This window comes from Panthera leo, chromosome A3 (assembly GCF_018350215.1).
Source record: "Panthera leo isolate Ple1 chromosome A3, P.leo_Ple1_pat1.1, whole genome shotgun sequence".
Taxonomy (NCBI): Eukaryota; Metazoa; Chordata; class Mammalia; order Carnivora; family Felidae; genus Panthera; species Panthera leo.
The window spans coordinates 45345279-45367093 of NC_056681.1; the positions used below are offsets into that span (position 1 = coordinate 45345279).

Consider the following 21815-nt stretch of genomic DNA (forward strand, 5'->3'; position numbering starts at 1 on the left):
GGGCAGAAGGTTTATTTGAGCAAATTATAGCTGAAAACTTCCCTAATCTGGGGAAGGAAACAGATACTGAAATCCAAGAGGCACAAAGAACTCCCACCAAAATCAATAAAAGCTGGCCAACACCAAGACATATCGCAGTAAAGTTTACAAAATACACAGACAAGGAAAGAATCCTGAAAATCAGCAAGGGAAAAAAGTCCTTAACCTACAAGGGAAGAAAAACCAGGTTCAAAGCAGATCTCTCCACAGAAACTTGGCAGGCCAGAAGGGAGTGGCATGATATACTGAATGTGTTGAATAGGAAAGATATACAGCCAAGAATACTTTAGCCAGCAAAGCTGTCATTCAGAATAGAAGGAGAGATAAAGAGTTTCCCAGCCAAACAAACACTAAAGGAGTTTGTGACCACTAAACCAGGCTTACAAGAAATATAAAGGGTACTCTTTGAGTGAGAAAGAAAGGCCAAAAGCAACAAAGTCTTGAAAGGAACAGAGAACATCACCATACACACCAACTTTACACATAAAACAATGGCACCAAATTCATATCTGTCAATAATCACTTTACATGTAAATGGAATAAATGCCCCAATTAAAAGATATAGGATATCAGAATGGACAAAAAACAAGATCTATATGCTGCCTATAAGAGACTCACTTTAGACCTAAAGACACCTGCAGATTGAAAGTGAGGGAATGGAAAACCATCTATTATGCTAAAGAGCATCAAAAGAAAGCCAGCATAGCCATACTCATATCAGAAAAACTAGATTTTATATTTATTTATTTTTGAAAGACAAAGAGAGAGCACAAGGCAGGGGCAGGGGGGTGGACAGAGACAGAATGAGACACAGAATCCGAAGCAGGCTCCAGACTCTGAGCTGTCAGCACAGAGCCGGACGTGGGGCTAGAACTCACAAACCATGAGATCATGACCTGAGCCGAAGTTGGACGCTTAACCAACTGAGCCACCCAGGTGCCTCCAGAAAAACGAGATTTTAAACCAAAGGCTGTAACAAGAGTTGAAGAAGGGCACTATATCAGAATTATGGCATCTACTCAATGAGAATGTCTAGCAATTGTAAGTCTCATGCCCCCAACTTGGAAGTGCCCAAATACATATCAATTAATAACAAACATAAATAAAATCATTGATAATAATGTAATAAAAGTAGGGGACTTTAACATCCTACTTAGAGCAATGGACAGATCATCTAAGCAGAAAACCAACAAGGAAATAATAGCTTTGAATGACACATTGGACCAGATGGACTTAACAGATATATACAGAACATTTCATGCTAAAGCAGCAGAATACAGATTTTTTTTAAGTTCATATGGAACATTCTCCAGAATAGATCACATACTGGGTCACATATCAGCCCTCAACAAGTACAAAAAGATTGAGATCACACCATGCTTATTTTCAGATCACAACACTATGAAACTTGAAGTCAACCACAAGAAAAAATGTGAAAAGAACACAAATACATGGAGGTTAAAGAACATCCTACTAAAGAATGAACAGATTAACCAGGATATTAAAGAAGAAATTTTAAAAAACACATGGTAGCTAATGAAAATGAAAACCCAACAGTCCAAAACCTTTGGGATGCAGCAAAGGCAGTCCTAAGAGGGAAGTCTATTGTAATACAGGCCTACCTCAAGAAGCAAGAAAAGTCTCAAATATACAACCTAGCCTTACGCCTAAATAAGCTAGAAAAAAGAACAGAAAATAAAACCTAAAGCCAGTGGAAGAAGGGAAATAATAAAGATTAAAGTAGAAATAAATAATGTCTACTGTCACCATTATTATTTAACATAGTACTGGAAGTCCTAGGCTCAGCAATCAGACAACACAAAGAAATAAAAGGCATCCAAATTGGCAAGGAAGAAGTCAAACTTTCACTATTAACAGATGACATGATACTCTATGTAGAAAATCCGAAAGACTCCACCAAAAAATTGCTAGAACTTATACATGAATTCTGCAAAGTCACAGGATATTAAATCAGTGTACAGAAATCTGTTGCATTTCTATATGCCAATAATGAAGCAGCAAAAAGAGAAATCAAGGAATCAATCCCATTTACAACTGCACCAAAAACAACAAGATATCTAGGAGTAAACCTAACCAAAGAGGTAAAAGATCTGTACTCTGAAAACTATAGAACACCTACGAAGGAAATTGAAGAGGACACGAAGAAATGGAAAAGTATTCCATGCTCATGACTTGAAGAACAAATACTGTTCAAATAGAACTATCCAAAGCAATCTACACATTTAATGCAATCCCTATAAAACACCACTGGCATTTTTCACAGAGCTAAAAAAAACAATCCTAAAATTTGTATGGAGCCACAAAAGATCCCAAATAGTCAAAACAACCTTGAAAAAGAAAAGCGAAGCTGGAGGTACCACACTTCCAGACTTTAAGCTATATTAAAAAGCTGTAGTCATCAATACAGTTTGGTACTGGCACAAAAACAGACACAAAGATCGATGGAACAGAATAGAAAACTCAGAAATGGACCCACAACCATATGGCCAACTAATCTTCAACAAAGCAGGAAATGAATATCCAATGGAAAAAAAGACAGTCTCTTCAACAAATGGTGTTGGGAAAACTGGACATTTTTCCAAAGAAGACATAAAGATGGCTATCAGACACATGAAAAGATGTTTAACATCACTCATCATCAGGGAAATACAAATCAAAACCATGATGAGATACCAACTCACACCTGTCAGAATGGCTATAATTAACAACACAGGAAAACGACAGATGTTACACTGTTGGTGGGAATGCAAACTGGTGCAGCCACTCTGGAAAACAGAATGGAGGTTCCTCAAAAAGTTAAAAATAGAACTACCCTATGACCCAGAAACTGCACTACTAGGTGTTTACCTAAAAGATACAAAAATACAGATTTGAAGGGGCACATGCACCCTGATGTTTATAGCAGCATTATCAACAATAGCCAAACTATGGAAAGAGCCCAAAAGTACATCAACTAATGAATGTGGTATATATACATAAAGAAGATATGGTACATATGTGTGTGTGTATATATACATGCTCACATACGTATGTACCTACACACACATACTGGAATATTATTCAGCCATCAAAAAGAATGAAATCTTGCCATTAGTATCGATGTGGATGGAGCTAGAGTGTATTACACTAAGCAAAATAAATCAGTCCAAGAAAGACAAATACTATATGATTTCACTTATATGTGAAATTTAAGAAACAAAACAGATGGACATAGAGGAAGGAAAAAAGAGAAAGAGAGGGAAGCACACCATAAGAGACTCTTAACTAGAGAGAACAAACTGAAGGTTGAGGTGGGCTAAATGGGTTATGGGTATTAAGGAGGGAACTTGTTGTGATTAGCACTGGGTGTTACACGTAAGTGATGAATCACTAAATTCTATGCCTGAAACCAATTTTACCATATATGTTAACTAACTGAATTTAAGTAAAAACTTGAAAAGAAAAAACTTTGTTTATGGTACTTTAAGTAAAATTTATAAATAACAAAAAGCACGAATCTTAAGTGGACCACGTGATGACTTTTGACAAATGTAGACAACTACATAACCCAAATCCAAAATCAAGGTATACTATGTTACTCTCTTCCCAAGAAGCAAACAGAAATTTTCTTTGGTGAAAAATAAAATCAGGGGTGCCTGAGTGGCTCAGTCAGTTGACTGTCTGACTCTTGATTTCAGTTCAGGTTATGATCCCAGGGTCATGGGATCAAGCCCCACATTGGGCTCTGTGTTGAGCACAGAGCCTGCTTAAGATCCTCTCTCTCCCTCTTTCTCACTCATGCTCTCTCTCTCTCTCTCTTAAATAAAAACATTTAAAAAAAGAAAATAAAATCATAGTAAAACCCAAATTATTTGTGCAGTATGGTTAATATGATATGTAGCTTATTAATTAAAAAATCCAAAATATGAGAAAAGAAGCCTATATTAACAAAACCACAATAAAAAACAAACAATACTTCACCTGTTGGGATGAGCACTGGGTGTTGTATGGAAACCAATTTGACAATAAATTATATTTAATATAAAGAAAATAATAAACACATAGGAGATCAGGATAAAGAAAGTTTCAAAAAGAAGTGTAAATGTAATTGAAAAACAAAATAACCAAAATTTAAAACTCAGTCTATATGGGTTGACAACAGAATGGACATGGCTGAAAACTGGATAAAAAATCAGAAGGAAACCAAAATGAAACACAGCAAGACAAAAGATGGCTAACTCAGAAGGCAAGGGAAGAGAGAGAACACAATGAAAAGGTTATCCTATGCATGGCTGCTGATGCAGAAGGAAAGATTGGCAAAAGGGGGCAGAAATAATATTGAGGAAAGAATGGCTGAGAATTTTGCTGAAATTGGTAAGAGATACCCACAGATTCAAGAGTCAAAAAAAACACCCCAAAAACAAAAGCAGGGTAAATACAGAGCATATTACAGTAAAACAGCTGAAAATCAAGAACAATCAGAAAATCTTAAAAGCCACCAGAGGAAAAAATGAACATCTCCTTTAAAGGAGCAACCACATGACCTAGCATGGCTTTTCAAGGAAACAATCGAACAAATATCCAATGTGCAGAGAGGAAATAGCTGCCAATGTAGAATTCAGTATCCAGAAAACATGCACTTCTAAAATGAAAGCAAAACAGAAATTTTCAGATAAGAAAATGAGAAAAACTTTTACTAGGAGATCTAACTTAAAAGTTATTATTCTTTAAATTTTTTTTTAATGTTTATTTATTTTTGAGAAAGAGAGAGAACAGGGGAGGGGCAGACAGAGAGGGAGACACAGAATCTGAGGCAGGCTTCAGGCTCTGACCTGTCAGCATAGAGCCTGATGTGGGGCTTGAACTCATGAGACATGAGATCATGACCTAAGCTGAAGTTGGACGCTTAACCAACTGAGCTACCCAGGCACTCCTTAAAAGTTATTCTTTAGGCAGAAAGAAAATAATCTTGGGCCAGAAATTAGTAAAGAGATAAAATGTAATAAAAGGGTAATTATTTGGATGAATCTAAATGAATGCAATGTACATATTAATATATGTGAACAAAAAGAATAAAACTGGGCAAAATAATAATAGGGTAAACAACTGATACACTTAAACCCTCTATATAACCTTTGTTTTCCACTCCCAGTATGGTATCCAATAAAGTACAAAATATTTAACACTTTGTTATAAGCTAGGCTTTGTGTTAGATGACTTTGCCCAACTGTAGGCTAAGGTAAGTATTCTGAGCATGTTTAAGGTAGACAAGACTAAGCTATGATGTTTGGTAGGTTAGGAGTATTAAATGCATTTGTGACTTAAGATATTTTCAACTTATGATGGACTTATCAGGACATAATCGCATCATGAGTTGAAGCAGATCTGTACATAGCAGGGGCATATGAACTGGAAAGGAGTAAATGGAACTAGAGTACATACTTATGGGATAAAAGTTGAAACTACCTTAAATTAGGGATGTGAACAATTAAAATATTACAAATGAGTGTAAAAATACCAACAAGAGTAGAAAAATGGGATGCTAAAACAACCAGCCTGAGAGACTTCAAAACAACTAGAAAGCAGAAAGTAAAACAGTAAACTTAAACACAATTACAACAGTTGTTATGTCAAATATAAAGGGAATAATGCTCCAATTAAAAGACGGAAACGTGGGCCACCTGGGTGGCTCAGTTGGTTAAGCATCTGACTTCGACTCAGATCATGATCTCACAGTCCATGAATTCGAGACCCATGTTGGGCTCTGTGCTGACAGCTCAGAGCGTGAAGCCTGCCTCAGATTCTGTGTTTCCCTCTCTGTCTGCCCTTCCCCTCTCACTCACTCTCTCCCTCTCAAAAATAAACATTAAGAAAAAATCTTAAAGACAGAAATGATACAGTTTGATTTTAAAAGCTATTAAAATGACCATACACCATTTATAAGAGGACATCCAAAACATACGGATTTGGGATAGTTGAAAGTACAAAGTTAGAAAGATATACCATGCTACACTAACCAAAAGCAAACTGGTAGAGCTTTATTCAGAATAGGCAGGGCCCCTGGGTGGCTCAGTTGGTTGAGCGTCCGACTTCAGTTCAGGTCATGATCTTACCGCTCGTGAGTTCGAGCCCCGTGTCAGGCTCTGTGCTGAGAGCTCCGAGCCTGGAGCCTGCTTCAGATACTGTGTATGTCTCTCTCTCTGCCCCTACCCTGCTCACACTCTGTATCTCTCTCTCAAAAATAAATAAACATTAAAAAATTAAAAAAAAAAAAAGAATAGGCAAGATTGGGGCACTGGGGTGGCTCAGTTGGTTAAGTGTCTGACTTCAGCTCAGGTCATGATCTCTCAGTTTGTGGGTTTGAGCCCCGCATCAGGCTTTATGCTGACGGCTCAGAGCCTGGAGCCTGCTTCAGATTCTATGTCTCCCTTTCTCTCTGCCCCTCCCCTGCTTGTGCTCTCTTTCTCTCAAAAATAAACATTAAAAAAATTAAAAAAAAAAAAAAAGAATAGGCGAGATTGACTCTGAGGAAAAAGAAAGCATTATTAGAAATCAAGAGAAAAAATTCTTATAGATGAAAGATTCAATTCAAAGGAATATACAACATTTGTACTGAGACTAATAATTTTGCCTCAAATATATATACATAGCTAATACTGACTGACTTTGAAGAAGAAAATAGACCAATCCACAGTCAGAATAGGATATTCTCAGTAACTTGCAGAACAGTAGACAAAAAAATAATGACAGAGGAGAGTGGAATACATGCTTCCTAAGTTCTTGCTGTATTCTCCATGTTTCAACCTCTCATATTTTTCATCTTTATCTCTCTGAGGAACATTCAGGATTATTTCTTCAGATCTGTCATCCCATTTATTCTGTCCTAAACTGTATCTAGTCAACTATTAAGCTTACCCCAATTTGAGGTTCTCCTTTGCTATTTCAATTATTACATTTTTTTTTGTTTTTAGAATTCTATCTTCTTATTCATATCTGCTTAGTCATCTGCTACAATTTCTTATTCCCCAGAAACATTTTCAAGCTTGTCTTTTATTACTTTAAGCATGTTGAAGGTATTCATACTGGAAGTTCTAGAAAAGTTTTTACTTGCACGTTCCTAACTGGAAGAAAGAGCTACCTGAAATTATTATACCTAGCTAAACTGCTATTCATGAGGAAAGACAAAAGGAAAACATTCCTCATCATAAAGAGACTCAGAGAATAGAGCCTCAAAATACCTTGAAAACACCCACTCAGTGACAAAAGAAGGCCATCTAAGAAGTCAATCAAAGCAAGTATTTTAAGACTGAGGACACAAGGAGGAAAGAGTCTATCTAAATTCAGAATTAAGACTAAACAACTCTGCACATTAGGATTCCCACACCAACTACAAATAATGATACATTTATGCTATAAATTTATAATATAATAAAATAAGTAGATGGGGAGAGGAGGCTGAAGAAACTACAAGGCTGATAAGTTCTTCATATTTCTTAAGAAATCTACCATGGTGTAAATCTAAAATTACACCATGGGGCTAAAAAAGTGATTCCAACACCTTAAAGTGATTATAATGTTTTCATTATAGACAAACCTTTTAGTAATTAATATTTTTCATAAAAGAATGTTTATTTGAATTTCAGCAATTCTTTGTTTCACTTTCTTTTCTTCTGTTAAATTCAAATAAAATTCAGAGCTTTTCATTAAAAATGCATTAAGAATCATTAAGAAATAAAGATGCCATGGTCATGAAGTTCTCTGTCAGCCCCTCACCCCCACCCCAGCATTTCTACATACGCTCTCTTGCACCTGCTTTCACCTCAGTCAGCCTCTGTCTGGTTTTACCTTTATCTGTCTCTGTCCATGGTTGGCTGCCTTCCTGTCCACCTACACCTGCCTGCCAAATTCTCTGTCTGCCTATCTGTCTGTACCTATGCACCTGTCCCTCTACACCTCCCTGCTCACCTCCATCTCTAGCTGGCCTGTCTAACCCATCTGTCTGCTCTTCTATGCCTGCCTGTCAGTTTGATTATATCTATCAGCTCATCTGTAAGCCCTTCTGTGTGCCAGGCTGCTCTCTGCCTGTTTGTATCCTGCCTTACCCACCACCTCTCTGCCAATCTCTTATCTGTTTATCTACCTAGCCAGGCCAGTAGCCAAATATAAACATATATAAATACCTGGAATGATGCTCTTCTTAAATTAATAGTGAGTAGTGCTTTGAACTTTTTAGACCCATGACCTAAGTAAGCCATTTTATAGAAGGATATACTATTTGTGTATAGTATATACATAAATAAATTTTTTTTGTAGAAGTTTCACAGAGAAATACTAATCCTTACAACATGCAGTACACTCTGAAATGTTCTGGTCTATTCTATTACATTATTTTAAAAAAATACCAGTTTTTGAAGGGCTGATTTCATGACCTACAAATGGTCACAAAAGGTAGTCTGAAAAACACCAGTAATAAGACAAATTTCCAGTGGAGTGACCCTGAGAACACAACTGCCCTACCTGAAGCTTCTACCATTCACTGCTAGCTGCCTGCTGGGAGTAGCAGTACACTGAGGCTGAATCTCGTCTCTACTGTTACCATCTATTTCCACTGCCTGCAACTCACTGAACCATCCAGTCCAAGGAGACTTGCACAGTTAGCCCCTGCCGCGAGCCACTCTGCCCCCATGGCTCCTCATCTGCATTTATTTCCAGGCCACATACATGGACATCTGATCTTCTGCCACCACCACGTACTGGTCTCCAGTGTACACACACATCTTACCTCCCCACTGAGAACATGCACTTCCTGAATGTACATTTTAAACTTTAATGGCCTTTAGGCTTAAATGTTAATCTTTGAATACTTTAAAACTGAAAAAGAAATCACAAATATGAAGGAAGACACATTTTGCCATCCATAAAAGAAAAATTCATCATTGACCACAAGAGGGCAGTAGAATGCAATGTTAAAACTCACGTCCCTTCAAAGTGTCTCTACTTCATATTTTAAAATGTGCAACATTCATATTTTAAATTTCACATATATGCTTTCAAATTAGATTTGATGAAGAATAATTATAAAATGTAAAAAAATATTATTTTGGCTTCACAGCACAAAGATGTCTCAGAAGTTCAATCATAAGTAGTCTGCAGTTGCCTACCAGACCCAAGCTACTTCAGAACGGAATTTAGATTGGACTTAGGACTTAAATGGAATTCAGAATTTAGAGCATGCTCTTGCCAGGGGTGAAATACCAATAATGGAGGCAGACAGACTCTGGGTATAAAAAACAATTTACGTAACAAAGGTAAAATCACATCAATTTAGCATGTATCTCTTGTGTAAAATTTAAAAGCTCTGTCAATAATATCTAGCTTTTGTAGTAAGCACTAGCTTCCAAGGGTTCAAAACACTGTTACAAATTGGGGTCTGCAAAATATGTCCTGTCATCCAAATTCAGACCACCACATGATTTTCATAAATAAAGTTCTTTGGGAACACAATCATGTTTATTTGTTACTTGCTGTCCATGGCTGCTTTCTCACTATGAAGGCAGAGCTGAGCAGCTACAACAGAGCCCACGTGATCAATAAAGCCTGAAATATTATCATCTGGTCCTGTACTATATAAAGTATTTGATCTCTATTCTCAATTATATGCCCTCTATGCCCTTGATGATTTCAACTCAAATTGAAGTGTTACCAAGCACCTTCTGCAAGTACAACAGGAACACAACAAGGCAACATTAATGGAGGGAATAGGGTAGATTTTCAAATCATGGACTATTATGATAAAAGAATGTTTCAGCAGCAGGACATGTATAGTCAGATGACACAGCAGGTGTGGGCTCCAAGGAGCACACTGGTCAAAGGAAAAGGAGGGAACAGGAGTGAGAGAGCCCCCTGCATGACTTACCCGGTGACGGTTCACAGAAGGAGCAGGAGACGAGGAACCCAGGAGGGCTAAAACTACACACATGAACATGAGTCTGCTAAAGAAGCATTCAAGTTGGGAGAAGCTGAGGTTAGGGAAGAAAATAAGCTAAGCTTTGTCCTCATTATCATTAAAACACCTCTTAGAATGTCAGATGAGATCACAAGTGGGCATTTTAAAAGGCAAATGTGGAAATAAGAAGCAAGGTCTGGACAAAAGGCTTGAGTGGCAGTTGCATGTCACCGATGAAGGCCCTAAGGAGGCAAAGTGTGCAGTGACAAAAGAAGAGGCTTAAGCCCAGAACCTTGGTCGACTCCTGCAATTTGGGGTCAAACAAACAAAAAAAAAAAGGGGCCAAGAAATGAAGACACAGGAAGTGAGAGGAACCAAAGCAGTGCTGAGCCACAGAATCAGAAAAGTATTTTACAAGGGGAATTTTCACTACAGTTTAAACTAATATTTTCTTAAGTCAAAAATTTTTATTCATTAAAATTCAAAATATTTTAAAACCTCTAGATTGCTGTGGACTATGCTGGGACATTCATTCTTGGTTGATTTTTCTTTAATGAAAGTCTCAGAAGTGAAAGGGGTCAATCACTACCTAGAAGTCTCGCCCCTCCACAAAAAGCTCTTCATGACACACATGCATCATTCGTGTGCGTGTACACAATCCCTCCTCCCCACCAATAATGGGTCTCTGCCGTTCGAGGGCCTCACCCTCTGTGTGGGTGCATGGACTAAACCACTACCCCCCCATCACATGCATATGCCCACAGAAGAGCCAGGTTCTGTTTCCCAGGGCACTAGTACCAAGGTGCAGGTGGCCAGTGGCTCCACCCCACACCACAGAGCTGCTGTTTGCTCCACTGCACTGCAGGTTCTGCTTCCTCTGGCAGAGTTTCTCTAAAGCAGCACTACTGACATTTGGGGCCAGATGTTCTCTGTCATGGGGTAGCAGGGGCCCTGTCCTGTGCTGGTAGGGTGTTTAACAACATCGCTTGCTACTACCCAGTAGATGCCTGTAGCACTGCCCCCTCCCCAGTTGTGACAACCCAACATGTCTCCAGACAGCACCCAATGTCCCCTGGGGGGGCAGAGCCAGCCCCAGTTGTTGTTCAGGGCTGCTAATCGTTGCCTGGACTCTGATCTATGCTGTCTTCTTCCTCACCTGCACCTACTTTCTTGTTTACATTTCTCCTATTCCACCCACCACAGTGTCCACCATAGGTATGCTATGTCAGCGTCTTGGCCTCAGCCCTTGCTTTCCTTTTATTCCTCTCCCCACTCAGCTTATTTCTCTGAAGTCATAAATATTTCTATCATATGCATTATTTGGTGTCATAAATATTTCTATCATATGCATGCCATGCATATGTGTAGGGAAAGTACACGTGTTTGCAGAAACGTCCAGAGAGCTCCCTCGGACCCTGGGAACACCACCAGCCTGAGGCTCTTCTTTGTGATGTTCATTTGTTGCTGAGTATTCAGCAAGGGCTTTCTTCCCACCTACCACTGGGTTTATGGAAGCACAAGGGTATTTGTGGGATGATTTGTTCATATACAGAATTTCCTCTCCATGTGTAGGAATTTTACAAGAACAAAATTTTAAAAAATCCTAAAAGAAAAATATCACAACACTCCACATGACTGAAATTCATAGTGGGATTAGAGGGATAATTATTCAGTCTTGTAATGTAGACCAACACATCCATAGTATTTCTTGCAGTACTATGAGCAAAAGAACAAGAACAAAACTCTTCAATTTCATGAACTTACACCACACACACACACACACACACACACACACACACACACACACTAACCTGGCGAAAGACTTCGTTCACAAAGTTGACATAACCTCGTGTCGACAAGAGAATCCGCTGCACCATTTCATACACTGTGCGGTGCTCTTCTTCAATGCTACAAAGGCTGGAGTTGCTGAGTCTTCGGTCAGACAAGGTGCTGCTGTTGGAATGGTTTCTGTCCTGCTCTGTGGGCCCACCGCCATCCAGCTCCGGTGCTCTCTCTTGCCCCGCACCACCACCAACAGTCTGGAAAAAAGTCATTACCACTTCTGAGAGAGCCTTGTCTTCAACCCTCAAGAACACCCAGTGAACCTGAAGGCTTGTTTCATCTTAAAGAACTCTGGACACCGTCAGCTTAACAGCAAGCTGGACAACAGCATTGCTCGGAGCACAAGGGGTTCCAGGACCTGTACTCACCAATTTTCCAATTCACCAACTAACCCCTCTCAACTCAGTTATGTTAACAGGAAAACTACTAAATTATTCCAAGGAGGTGAGACTGTGAAAGTCCAGCAACCTACAAACTTTAATTTACATTTGTAAAATCACATAACAAATTGTGTCAGTGAATTTACACTATGATCACCTCTGGCCTCTAAATTCAGCACTTACTCTATGGTCACAGAGATCTTAAAGTTCAGTGGAATTTTTGCAGCCACAATGTTGGAAAGCATCATTTGATTCAAAAGATTAAATGATATCTGATGGAAGAGTGTCAAGATCTTTAGAGGGTATTTTATAAGAAGAATTTTGATCTGAGTTTTATATTCAGAATCTCAGACTGAACTTAACTGAAATATTTACAAAACCTTAAATATTTAGAAGACTTTATGAGCACAAGGAAATAAAATAATTCATGCAATGACTCACAAAGTTTAATGTTGAATTCTGCTCTCATCTCCCCATAGAACTAAAGGTTTCCTCCAAATAAAATACACATGTAATTTTGCTTTGTTTTTATAAATTCCACTATTATTTTTTAAGTGTCAAAAATGTATAAGCCAAATACCACTAAACTTCTACCCACTGTGAATATTTTTTACAAAAAGTGATAACATATGAGTAGTACAAAATAATAATTTCAGTAACTACCAAGGACAGTTTGAAAGCAGATATCCAAATAGCAATCTCTAGGAAAAATTAATGGAAGATTATATTTATAACAATTTTTCTCTTCATGCCTTAGCTATTTAAGTCTGTGTGGCTTATCAAAGGCACTGTCATACTGTGAGATGAGCTGTCCTATAAAAATTATTTCATCCTTATGACGCATCAACTATCTTCTGTAGAAAAATAAAATTGTACTCATTTTTCTGATATATATATATACACACACACACACACACACATACATATATACATACATATACATATATATCCATATGTATGTATATATGTATGTGTGTATATATAGATAGATATAGATATAGATATATAAAGGTTGGATTAAGTTTAATGTTTCTTGTGGCTCAATAACCTGTGACTTTTTGATCAATAACTCCCATTTTCCTCATAGGCAAAAAAAGAAGAAAAAACCCTCATGTATATATACACATTAAATTATACACAGCAAATTAAAAACTGCCACAAATTTGGGGCGCCTGGGTGGCTCAGTCAGTTGAGCGTCCGACTTCGGCTCAGGTCGTGATATCACGGCTCATGAGTTTGAGCCCCATGTCGGGCTCTGTGCTGACAGCTCAGAGCCTGGAGTCTGTTTCAGATTCTGTCTCCCTCTCTTGCTGTGCCCCTTCCTCATTCATGCTCTGTCTCTCTTTCTCTCAAGAATAAAACATTTAAAAAAATTAAAAAAAAATGGCCACAAATTTGATCTACACAGGCTGTGTGACTGTGTTAACAAGTGTAATAGAGTGGAAGAGACCTGTTCCAGTTTCAGGCCCAGGCCAAAAGGCTGACAGTTACCACTTCCCATCTCTTGGAACATTTGCTAATAGAGCCCTGAGTAGCCAGGGAAGAAGTCTCGCAACCCTACCAGAGAGACTGCATGAAAAGAGAGGCCCTGCTGAACCCCACTTTCCAACTGCATCCAGGCATTTGAATAAAGTCATCTTGAACCAAGATGCCACCAGCTGAAGACCACCACCCACTGACCTCACTTAATACCACATGAAGCACAAGAATTGCCCAACCAAATCCTGCCCAAATTCCCTACCCCAAAAGTATAATGTTTAATATGACAAAAGGGCTATTGTTTTAAGCCACCAAGGTTTGAAATCATTAGATAACTAATTGGATAACACAACTATTAGGTAATTTAAACAGTATAAATAAAGAAATATGTTTAAAGGTACCAAGTCATTTAAAAAATGTACTCTGAACAAACATACAGAAAACCAAAAACAGACCCATAAATACAAAGAACTGGTGGCTGCCAGCAAAGGGGATGACAGGACAGGCAACATGGGTGAAGGGGAGTGAGAGGTACAGGCTTCCAGTTATGGAATGGATAAGTCAAGGAGATGAAAGGCACAGCATAGGGAATATGGTCGATGGTATTTACTAGCACTGCATGGTGACAGGTGGTAGGTGAGCACAGCATAACATACACACTTGTCAAATTCTATGTTGTACACCCGAAACTAATGTAACATTGTGTCAGCTGTGTTTCAATTTAAGAAAATTAAAATAAACTTTAAAAAATGAAAAGTGAGTTCTGTTATCCAAATAGAACACCAGAGATGGATTTCCCATCATACTGTAAACTGAAAGCTACTTCTCTTGATAGAACAATGCTTTCCTTAGCGTTAGTCCCCACTCTCCCCACAAAAGGCCACTTTCTAAAAACATCTTTATGTTCTGACAGACGTTTATAATGGCAGTGAGTGATGAGAGAGAAAGCAAATTGATAATCCAAGTCTCCTCATTCCTTATCTCTTTTGTGAAGATTAACAGTAAAAGCATAAGTAAGAATTAGTAATGGAGAGAGTCCATTTTCCACCCACTACAACCAAGCTGGAATTCTCAACTACTATTTGGTATTAGTTGATTCTGGTGGCAAATGCAAAAGTAGTTTTTACTTCTTCGGCACATGATGAAGCCTCCGTTAGTGAAACAGACCTATCTGAAGCAGACCAGGCCTGTACTGCCAGGACTCAGGAAACTGCACGATGCAGGCTGCCACTTAATCCTTCCCATCACCCCTCCCCAACATCCTGGTTTCTTCTCAACCGACAGCTCATACTGAGACTTGTTCACTCCCAGGGTCAAACTAAACGGGGACACCCACAAAGAAGGTATGGAACGAGAGAATGCAACTGCCCTTCTATTGGTGATGCCTGATGCCACTCAACTTCATTGTCATGATTTGCCTGCATGGTTGGGGGCAGACTGCATTTGCCTTGGCAGAGCTCTAGGACACAGAAAGTACTAACGTGGTAGTCAACAAACAAATGAGTTTGTATAACGTACAAACTCGTATAGGGTTGTCAATTTGTGTAATTCACTTTTTCTAATTGTTCATCCCACGAAATACAACAATTTCAGGAAACCCACAGCCTATGAATCTTTATTGAAGAACTGATTTACAATTAGTAAAATTATAAATAAAAGATTATCATACAAATAAATGTGATCAACTGATACCATCTCAAACTTTCTTTTACATTCCCAAATGGATTTTTATGGGTTATAATGTCAGTTAATGTGCTTATAGAATTGGTAAAAAATGGTCACTGCTGACATTTTAAAATCACCCCTCTGCTTTCTCCTCTAATGTATACTGAAGTACTTTTATCTCATACAAAAATGAATTACTGGGGCACCTGGGTGGCTCAGTTGGTTAAGTGTCCAACTCTTGACTTTAGTTCAGGTCATGATCTCATGGTTCGTGGGTTCAAGCCCTCCATCGGGCTCTGCACTGACAGTGCAGAACCTGCTTGAGATGCTCTCTCTCCCTCTCTCTCTGCCTCTCCCTCACTTGTGTGCTCTCTTGCAAAATAAACAAACTTAAAAAAAATGAATTACTAAAGACTAAATAACACTTCACTAAAAATATTTTCAGCTGAAATGATGCACCAAGAATGTTCAGGTTTATGCTGTTGTTGCCAACACAATATATGGGATATGAGAGCAACTATATTTTCGTTCTCCCTGAATGATGCCACTGAACCAGAGTATTTGTTAAACCAGACTCTCCAAGGTGGTAAGAAAACTAAGTCTAGACGATGTATTGATTCCTTTCCTCCCTGATGAAAACTAGTGTCAAAGGTATTAATTCTAGATCCAGAAGTAAATTCACTTTGGAAAACACACACACACACACACACACACACACACACACACACACACACAATCTCTCATCTATGACCTTTAACACAGTCAGAATGGCAAAAGTGTGAACTCTATTTGGAAGCAGCACTTAAAATACTGTTTTAAAGGGATTTTTACAAGAGCAGCATATTCTTTGAAAAGAGATTTTGGATCACCTCATTTAGTGATATTCACTTTACACAGGCAAAATTATATTACATTTGAAATTCCAAATAAAAAATTTCAGGAGACAAAATTATATGTGCTTTTACTCCCGCAACTCTGCCCCCCAAATCTAATATTCAGGTGCTTAAATTGCCTTTTCTCATGTACACTGTAAATGAAGAGAGGAACACAGTGGACACATGTGAGATGAGGTGGGAACACAGCTGTACAGGCACAGAAAGGACTACAGGAGAAAAGTGGTCTGCTGAATAATGACCATGCCCTGATCTCTAGAACCTTAGAGTATCTTACACCTTTTATGGCAAATGGGATTTAGCAGATGTGGTTAAATGAAGGATGTGAGAGGGGAAAATTATCTTAGATTATCTGGGTGGTCCCAATGTAATCACGAGGATCTATAAGGAGGCAGGAGGATCAGACACAGAGAGAGCAATGTGAAGATGGAAACAGGGACAGAAGGTGTCATGATGAAGGTCCATGAAACACAGAATGCAGGTAGTCTCTAGAAGCTGGATGAGAAAAGGAAATGGATTCTCCTCTAGAGTCTCCAGAAGAAACACAGACACCTTGATTTTACCACACTGACACTGATTTTGGACTTCAGACCTCCAGAAACTCAAGATAATACATTTGTGTTCTTTCAAGCCACTAAAACTTTGTGGTAACTTGCTACCATGGCAAAGAAAACTTACAACAACTTACTGTGAGGCATATTAATAGTCTACACAATGGCAGTGGCCATTTCTAGGTGCAGCCATCTGCAGGGTGTGGAAGCACTGGGCCTGGAGAGTTGTCTTCCCATCACCCATTCCCTTCCCTAATGGATGCATGGTGCTCCATGTGCCTCCTCCCCTGCAGCCCAGGTGACTCACAGGAAGCTGACCCCATCCACAGCACCAGGGATTGGAAGCCAATCATGTCCCTACTGGGCCATTCACATTGCTTTAACGCAATCAGTGCCTTGTTATTGTTCTAGGAGAGGCAAGTAACTAAGTTGTTCCACTCAGACAAAAGGGAAGGGATGGGCTTTTTTGTTTTTTTTAATTTGATTCAAGTTAACACACAGTGTAGTATTGGTTTCAGGAGTATAATTTACTGATTCATCACTTACATACAACCAGTGCTCATCCCAACAAGTGCCCTCCTTAATGCCCATCACCCATTTAGCCCATCCCCTCCAGTAACTCTGAGTTTGTTCTCTCTTTAAGAGTCTCTTATGGTTTGTCTCCCTCTCCATTTTTATCTTTTTTTCCCTTCCCTTCCCTTCCCCTGTGTTCACCTGTTGTGTTTCTCAAATTCCACAGAGGAGTGAAATCATGGTATTTGTCTTTCTCTGACAGACTTATTTCGCTTAGCATTATACCCTCTAGTTCCATCCACATTGTTGCAAATGGCAAGATTCCATTCTTTTTCATTGCCCTGGCAGCAACTTCTTACTAGACATGTCTCCAGAGGCAAGGGAAATAAAAACAAAAATGAACTATGGGATCTCATCAAGAGAAGGGCTTTTTATTTTTGGGTTGTCTCTGAATATGAACAAAGAGGGCAGTGCCTCAGCTGTTGGCAGCCATCTTACAATCCAAGGGGAAGCTGAAGACAAACCTGCCAGAGAGAAAGGGCAGAGGAGGGAAGACTGTAGAGAATCATGGAAAGAGTGTGAGTAAACCATATTCTCTGCCAGCCCTGCCATGAGCTTATTTTATGAAATTAAAATGTTTCTTTTTTATCTTTAAGACAGTTTGAGTTATGGAGTTTTGTTGTTGTTGTTGTTAGGATGATATAACCATCCGAATTGCTTCAGGAGGTCAGGCTTTTATGACACTAAAAAACCAGATAATAAAAGTAGATGACTCACAAGTGTGAATGGCCACTTAAGGAAAAAAATCAGAATCTTGAAGCAGTGGTTAATCTGCTATTCTTGTTACTTCTCGGCAACCAAATGTATTTTTCAAGAATGAGAAACTTATTTTCAATAAATACAGGTGATGGTTTTCTACAATTTTAAAACCAGGTAGGAAAAAGTCATAGCCTTTAAATAGACTGCTCTGAATCGACCTAACAACACAAGATGTAATATAAAATTTATCAAGGGTGTGACTGAGTTTCTTATATATGATTTCATACAAATTTTTGTCTACTGATAAGTTTTAGTTTTTGTCTACCCGATGGGTCAGTAAAGGTCTCTCAACGGTCCAGAACCGTGTTCCCCTGACTGATGGTGAAATCTTGGCTCATTTTTATTTCCTCTTCTGTGAACTTCTGTTTTATCTCCTTTTGTCTGTTTTGAATTGTTTTTGAGTTGAACTGTTTGTCTTCTTGTCAATTTGTAGGCATTCTCTCTATATTAGAGGCATGAACTCTTTTAATAGCTAAGATGTCATGAATACTTTTCACAGTCTGTGTGTGGCTTTACTCTACATTTGCACATACAAACTTTTTTCACATTTTTTAAATAAGGTGGAACCTCATTTCTTCTATGGCTTGTGGGTCTTGTCTCTACCTAACGTAGTCTACCACTTCCCAAATGTATATGTTCCCCTAGATTTTCTCCCAAATTTATTGCTTTGTTCTTATATTTAGACCTTAAATCAATTTAGAAATTAAATCAATCTGACATCTGACTATGTATGTGATACAAATCAAGGTTCAGAGAGAAAGACAGAGAGAGAGAGAGAGAGAGACTGAGTTCTTTGAGCTCCCAGGGCTATAGATTAGATTCGATATTCAATGTTATGCAGTCTCATTTCCTAAAAAGAACCTGTGGTTTCTGTCTGGAAGGCTGTATAATTTTTTCTTAATCAATGAAAGCCAAATGTCTGTTAGGTCTGTGTCTGTTTAGCTAGATCTCTCTGGCACTCGAAGGTCTTTTTAGTCTAAATCATGACTTTTTTTCAGCTCAAGTAAACATTTCATTAGATCAATTATCACTTCTGAATTTTTCTCCTTTTGTCCTCATGATACTTGCAAGGTAGGTCTGGGCCTGTCCTCAGATCTTATTTATTAATTTCTGATTTTCATCTCTTTGAATTTCTCCTCAATATTGTGGGATATTTCTTTGGAAAATCAACTTTGTTCTCAGCAGAGATCATTACAATCGCCAGTTTATCTATTAAATTTTTAAATTAATGAATTTATAGTTTTTTAAATTAATGTTTTTTTAATTTTTTTTAAATTTATTCATTTTTGAGAGACAGAGAGAGATAGAGCACAAGTGGGGGAGGGGCAGAGAGAGAGGGAGACACAGAATCCAAAGCAGGCTCCAGGCTCCCAGCTATCAGCATAGAGCCCAACGCGGGGCTCAAACTCACAAACTGCAAGATCATGATCTGAGCCAAAGTCGGATGCACAACCGACTGAGCCACCCAGGCGCCCCTAAATTAATGTTTTTTTAAAGCTTTCTTTTAAAACTTTCATTAAGTCTTTTGTTGTTTTTACTGGAATTGTATCCCCCTCAGACATCTTTGAAACAAAATTCTCCAGTTCTTCAGTCAGTTCTTATCAATGGGGCCACACGCTCTGGACCTCAGTTTGGTGCTCCTTCATCAAGGTGCTAATAATCACTCAGCTGTGTGCACTCTCCCAGCTCAGGCCTAGGTCACACTTCTGGAAACTCCAGAGTATCAGCAAACCTGCTCTAAGTGGACCTCACTTTCTGCATAAAACCATTACCCTGCTGTGGAGTGGCTGCTCTCAAACTTCCCCACGTGGTCCTGCTCTACCTGGTGCAAAGTCTCTAAGTAACTCAGCCTTCTGGTAAAGTAACTCAGCCATTTGTGCAGGACTAAGGCTGCAAAAGAGAGTAGGTACACTACAGGCCCCATACAGAAAGAGGTCTTCACTAAAGGCCTCGGGGAGAGACAGATTTCTCTTCCAGGGATTCTATCAGGGCTTAACAAGCACTCTGAAATCCTGAGAGGGTCTTCCACTCCTTCCCCTGAGATCCTAGAGGGCATTTGGCAGTCTCATGGGTCCTCTCCATGGCCCACCTGTGTGATTCCTGAGGGTCTTCCTGTTGTTGGGGACTGGGGAAGCCAACACAGGCCCGTGGTCTTATGCTCCAAGGTCACTGGTACTTGAGCAAAAGAGGGAAAATGAGAGAGCCAGGAGTGTGCACACAACAGCCATCTCTCAGAATGTCTCCTTGGCCCCCAAGGTTGCCTTGTCATGGCAGTGTCAACAGAGCACTGAGAGTGCGGCCTCAGAGCTTCCCCTGACACCTCAGCAATACAGACAAAGCCACCAATAAACCAGTCCCCATAACCAACATCCCTTAAGAACCAAGAACCCTAATAACCAATTACTTTGGCATGTGTTAGTGTATTCTTACCTAAGTAAAAGAAGATGATGAATGGCATACCTGTATGATTTTGGGCAACACATCAACTCCATTTTTAGTGTTTTGTGTTGTAGTTAAATACTTTTTTTCCAAAAAGAAAGTGACAATCCACTTAATAAAAACAACGCGAGCTGCCATGTATGGAATTTTTGTACTGTAAATGTTTTCATTGTCTCGAGTCGTAGTAATGTACACTGGCTTTGGTCTCAAATGGGGGATGTCTGAAAGAAAAAAGAGCACATATCAGGTTAGTGAATGTAACCCCCACAGAAGATTCAATTTAACCAAGCAGACAAATATCTGTTTGAACTGCGACTAAAAAGAACCAGAAATTATTAGAAATGACATCTTTTGGTAGGCTTGTTTCTGATTCTGCCTTGCAACCTGACCAAGATGGGATGGTGGGTACTGCTGTTGTGTGCTTGTTACAACTGTGGTATATAGCTGTGGATGTACTAAGCTAACAACTCTTTTTAACAAATTTGAGAAATGACAGATTATAAGCCTAAAAATATTTTCACATATATTGTAGTTTATTTTATCTTTATTTTATGACAAAATAATTTAATCTTATTTTATGACAAAAAAATATAAAAGCACATATACACATTTTTTCATCATTTTAGGTATTTTAACATCCAATACTACACTAACCATAATCCACTGGACTTTTTAGTCTTATATCCTTTTCCCTTTAGATGAATCCAAAGAATAAAATCAATACAATCTACGTTATGTTAGAAAGAATTCATCTTTGAGGTATCAGACAAATTAATAAGAGGTCCATTCCTCAATCTTTAAATTCCATAATCAATACAAAAAAATTACATGGTGTTGGGTTTGAGATACTACTTGCTGTATGTCCAATTCTCGTACTAACTTGTATCCACTTGGAGAAACCTGCATGAAGCAGTTCTCAACAAATAACTTTTAATTTCAGCACATTAATAATATGTTTTCTACATGAATATAGACTATAAAATCAGAAACAAATTCTGAAAAAATATACCCACATATAGTTAACAAAATACACATCTCAGTACCTCTAAAGTTTAGTACTTCTACATCTTTCAAAATGCACCAAGTTTTTGCTATTTTTCCCTTCTCCAAGCATGCATGTGTGTTTGTGTGTGTGTGTGTAAATAAACACCCAAAGACAACTGAATTAGTAGTCCACATTCTCCAGATGGATTAACGTCTGTCGTGATCTTCCCCTTCCAAAATTGTTCCTGATCCCGGGTGCCTGGGT

General features: G+C 38.6%; 1 protein-coding gene across 8 annotated transcripts in view; it reads right to left on the reverse strand.

Annotated features, from left to right (window-relative positions):
* The window catches only part of RALGAPA2 (Ral GTPase activating protein catalytic subunit alpha 2), a 322181-nt gene that overhangs the window by 225689 nt on the left and 74677 nt on the right, over positions 1-21815 (reverse strand). For all 8 annotated transcript variants that reach the window (XM_042931750.1, XM_042931748.1, XM_042931749.1 and 5 more), the window contains 2 exons: positions 20588-20787; positions 11797-12024 (listed from right to left, as the gene is read on the reverse strand). In XM_042931750.1, the coding sequence (XP_042787684.1) occupies positions 11797-12024; positions 20588-20787 (428 nt within the window). The remainder of the gene's footprint in view (positions 1-11796; positions 12025-20587; positions 20788-21815) is intronic.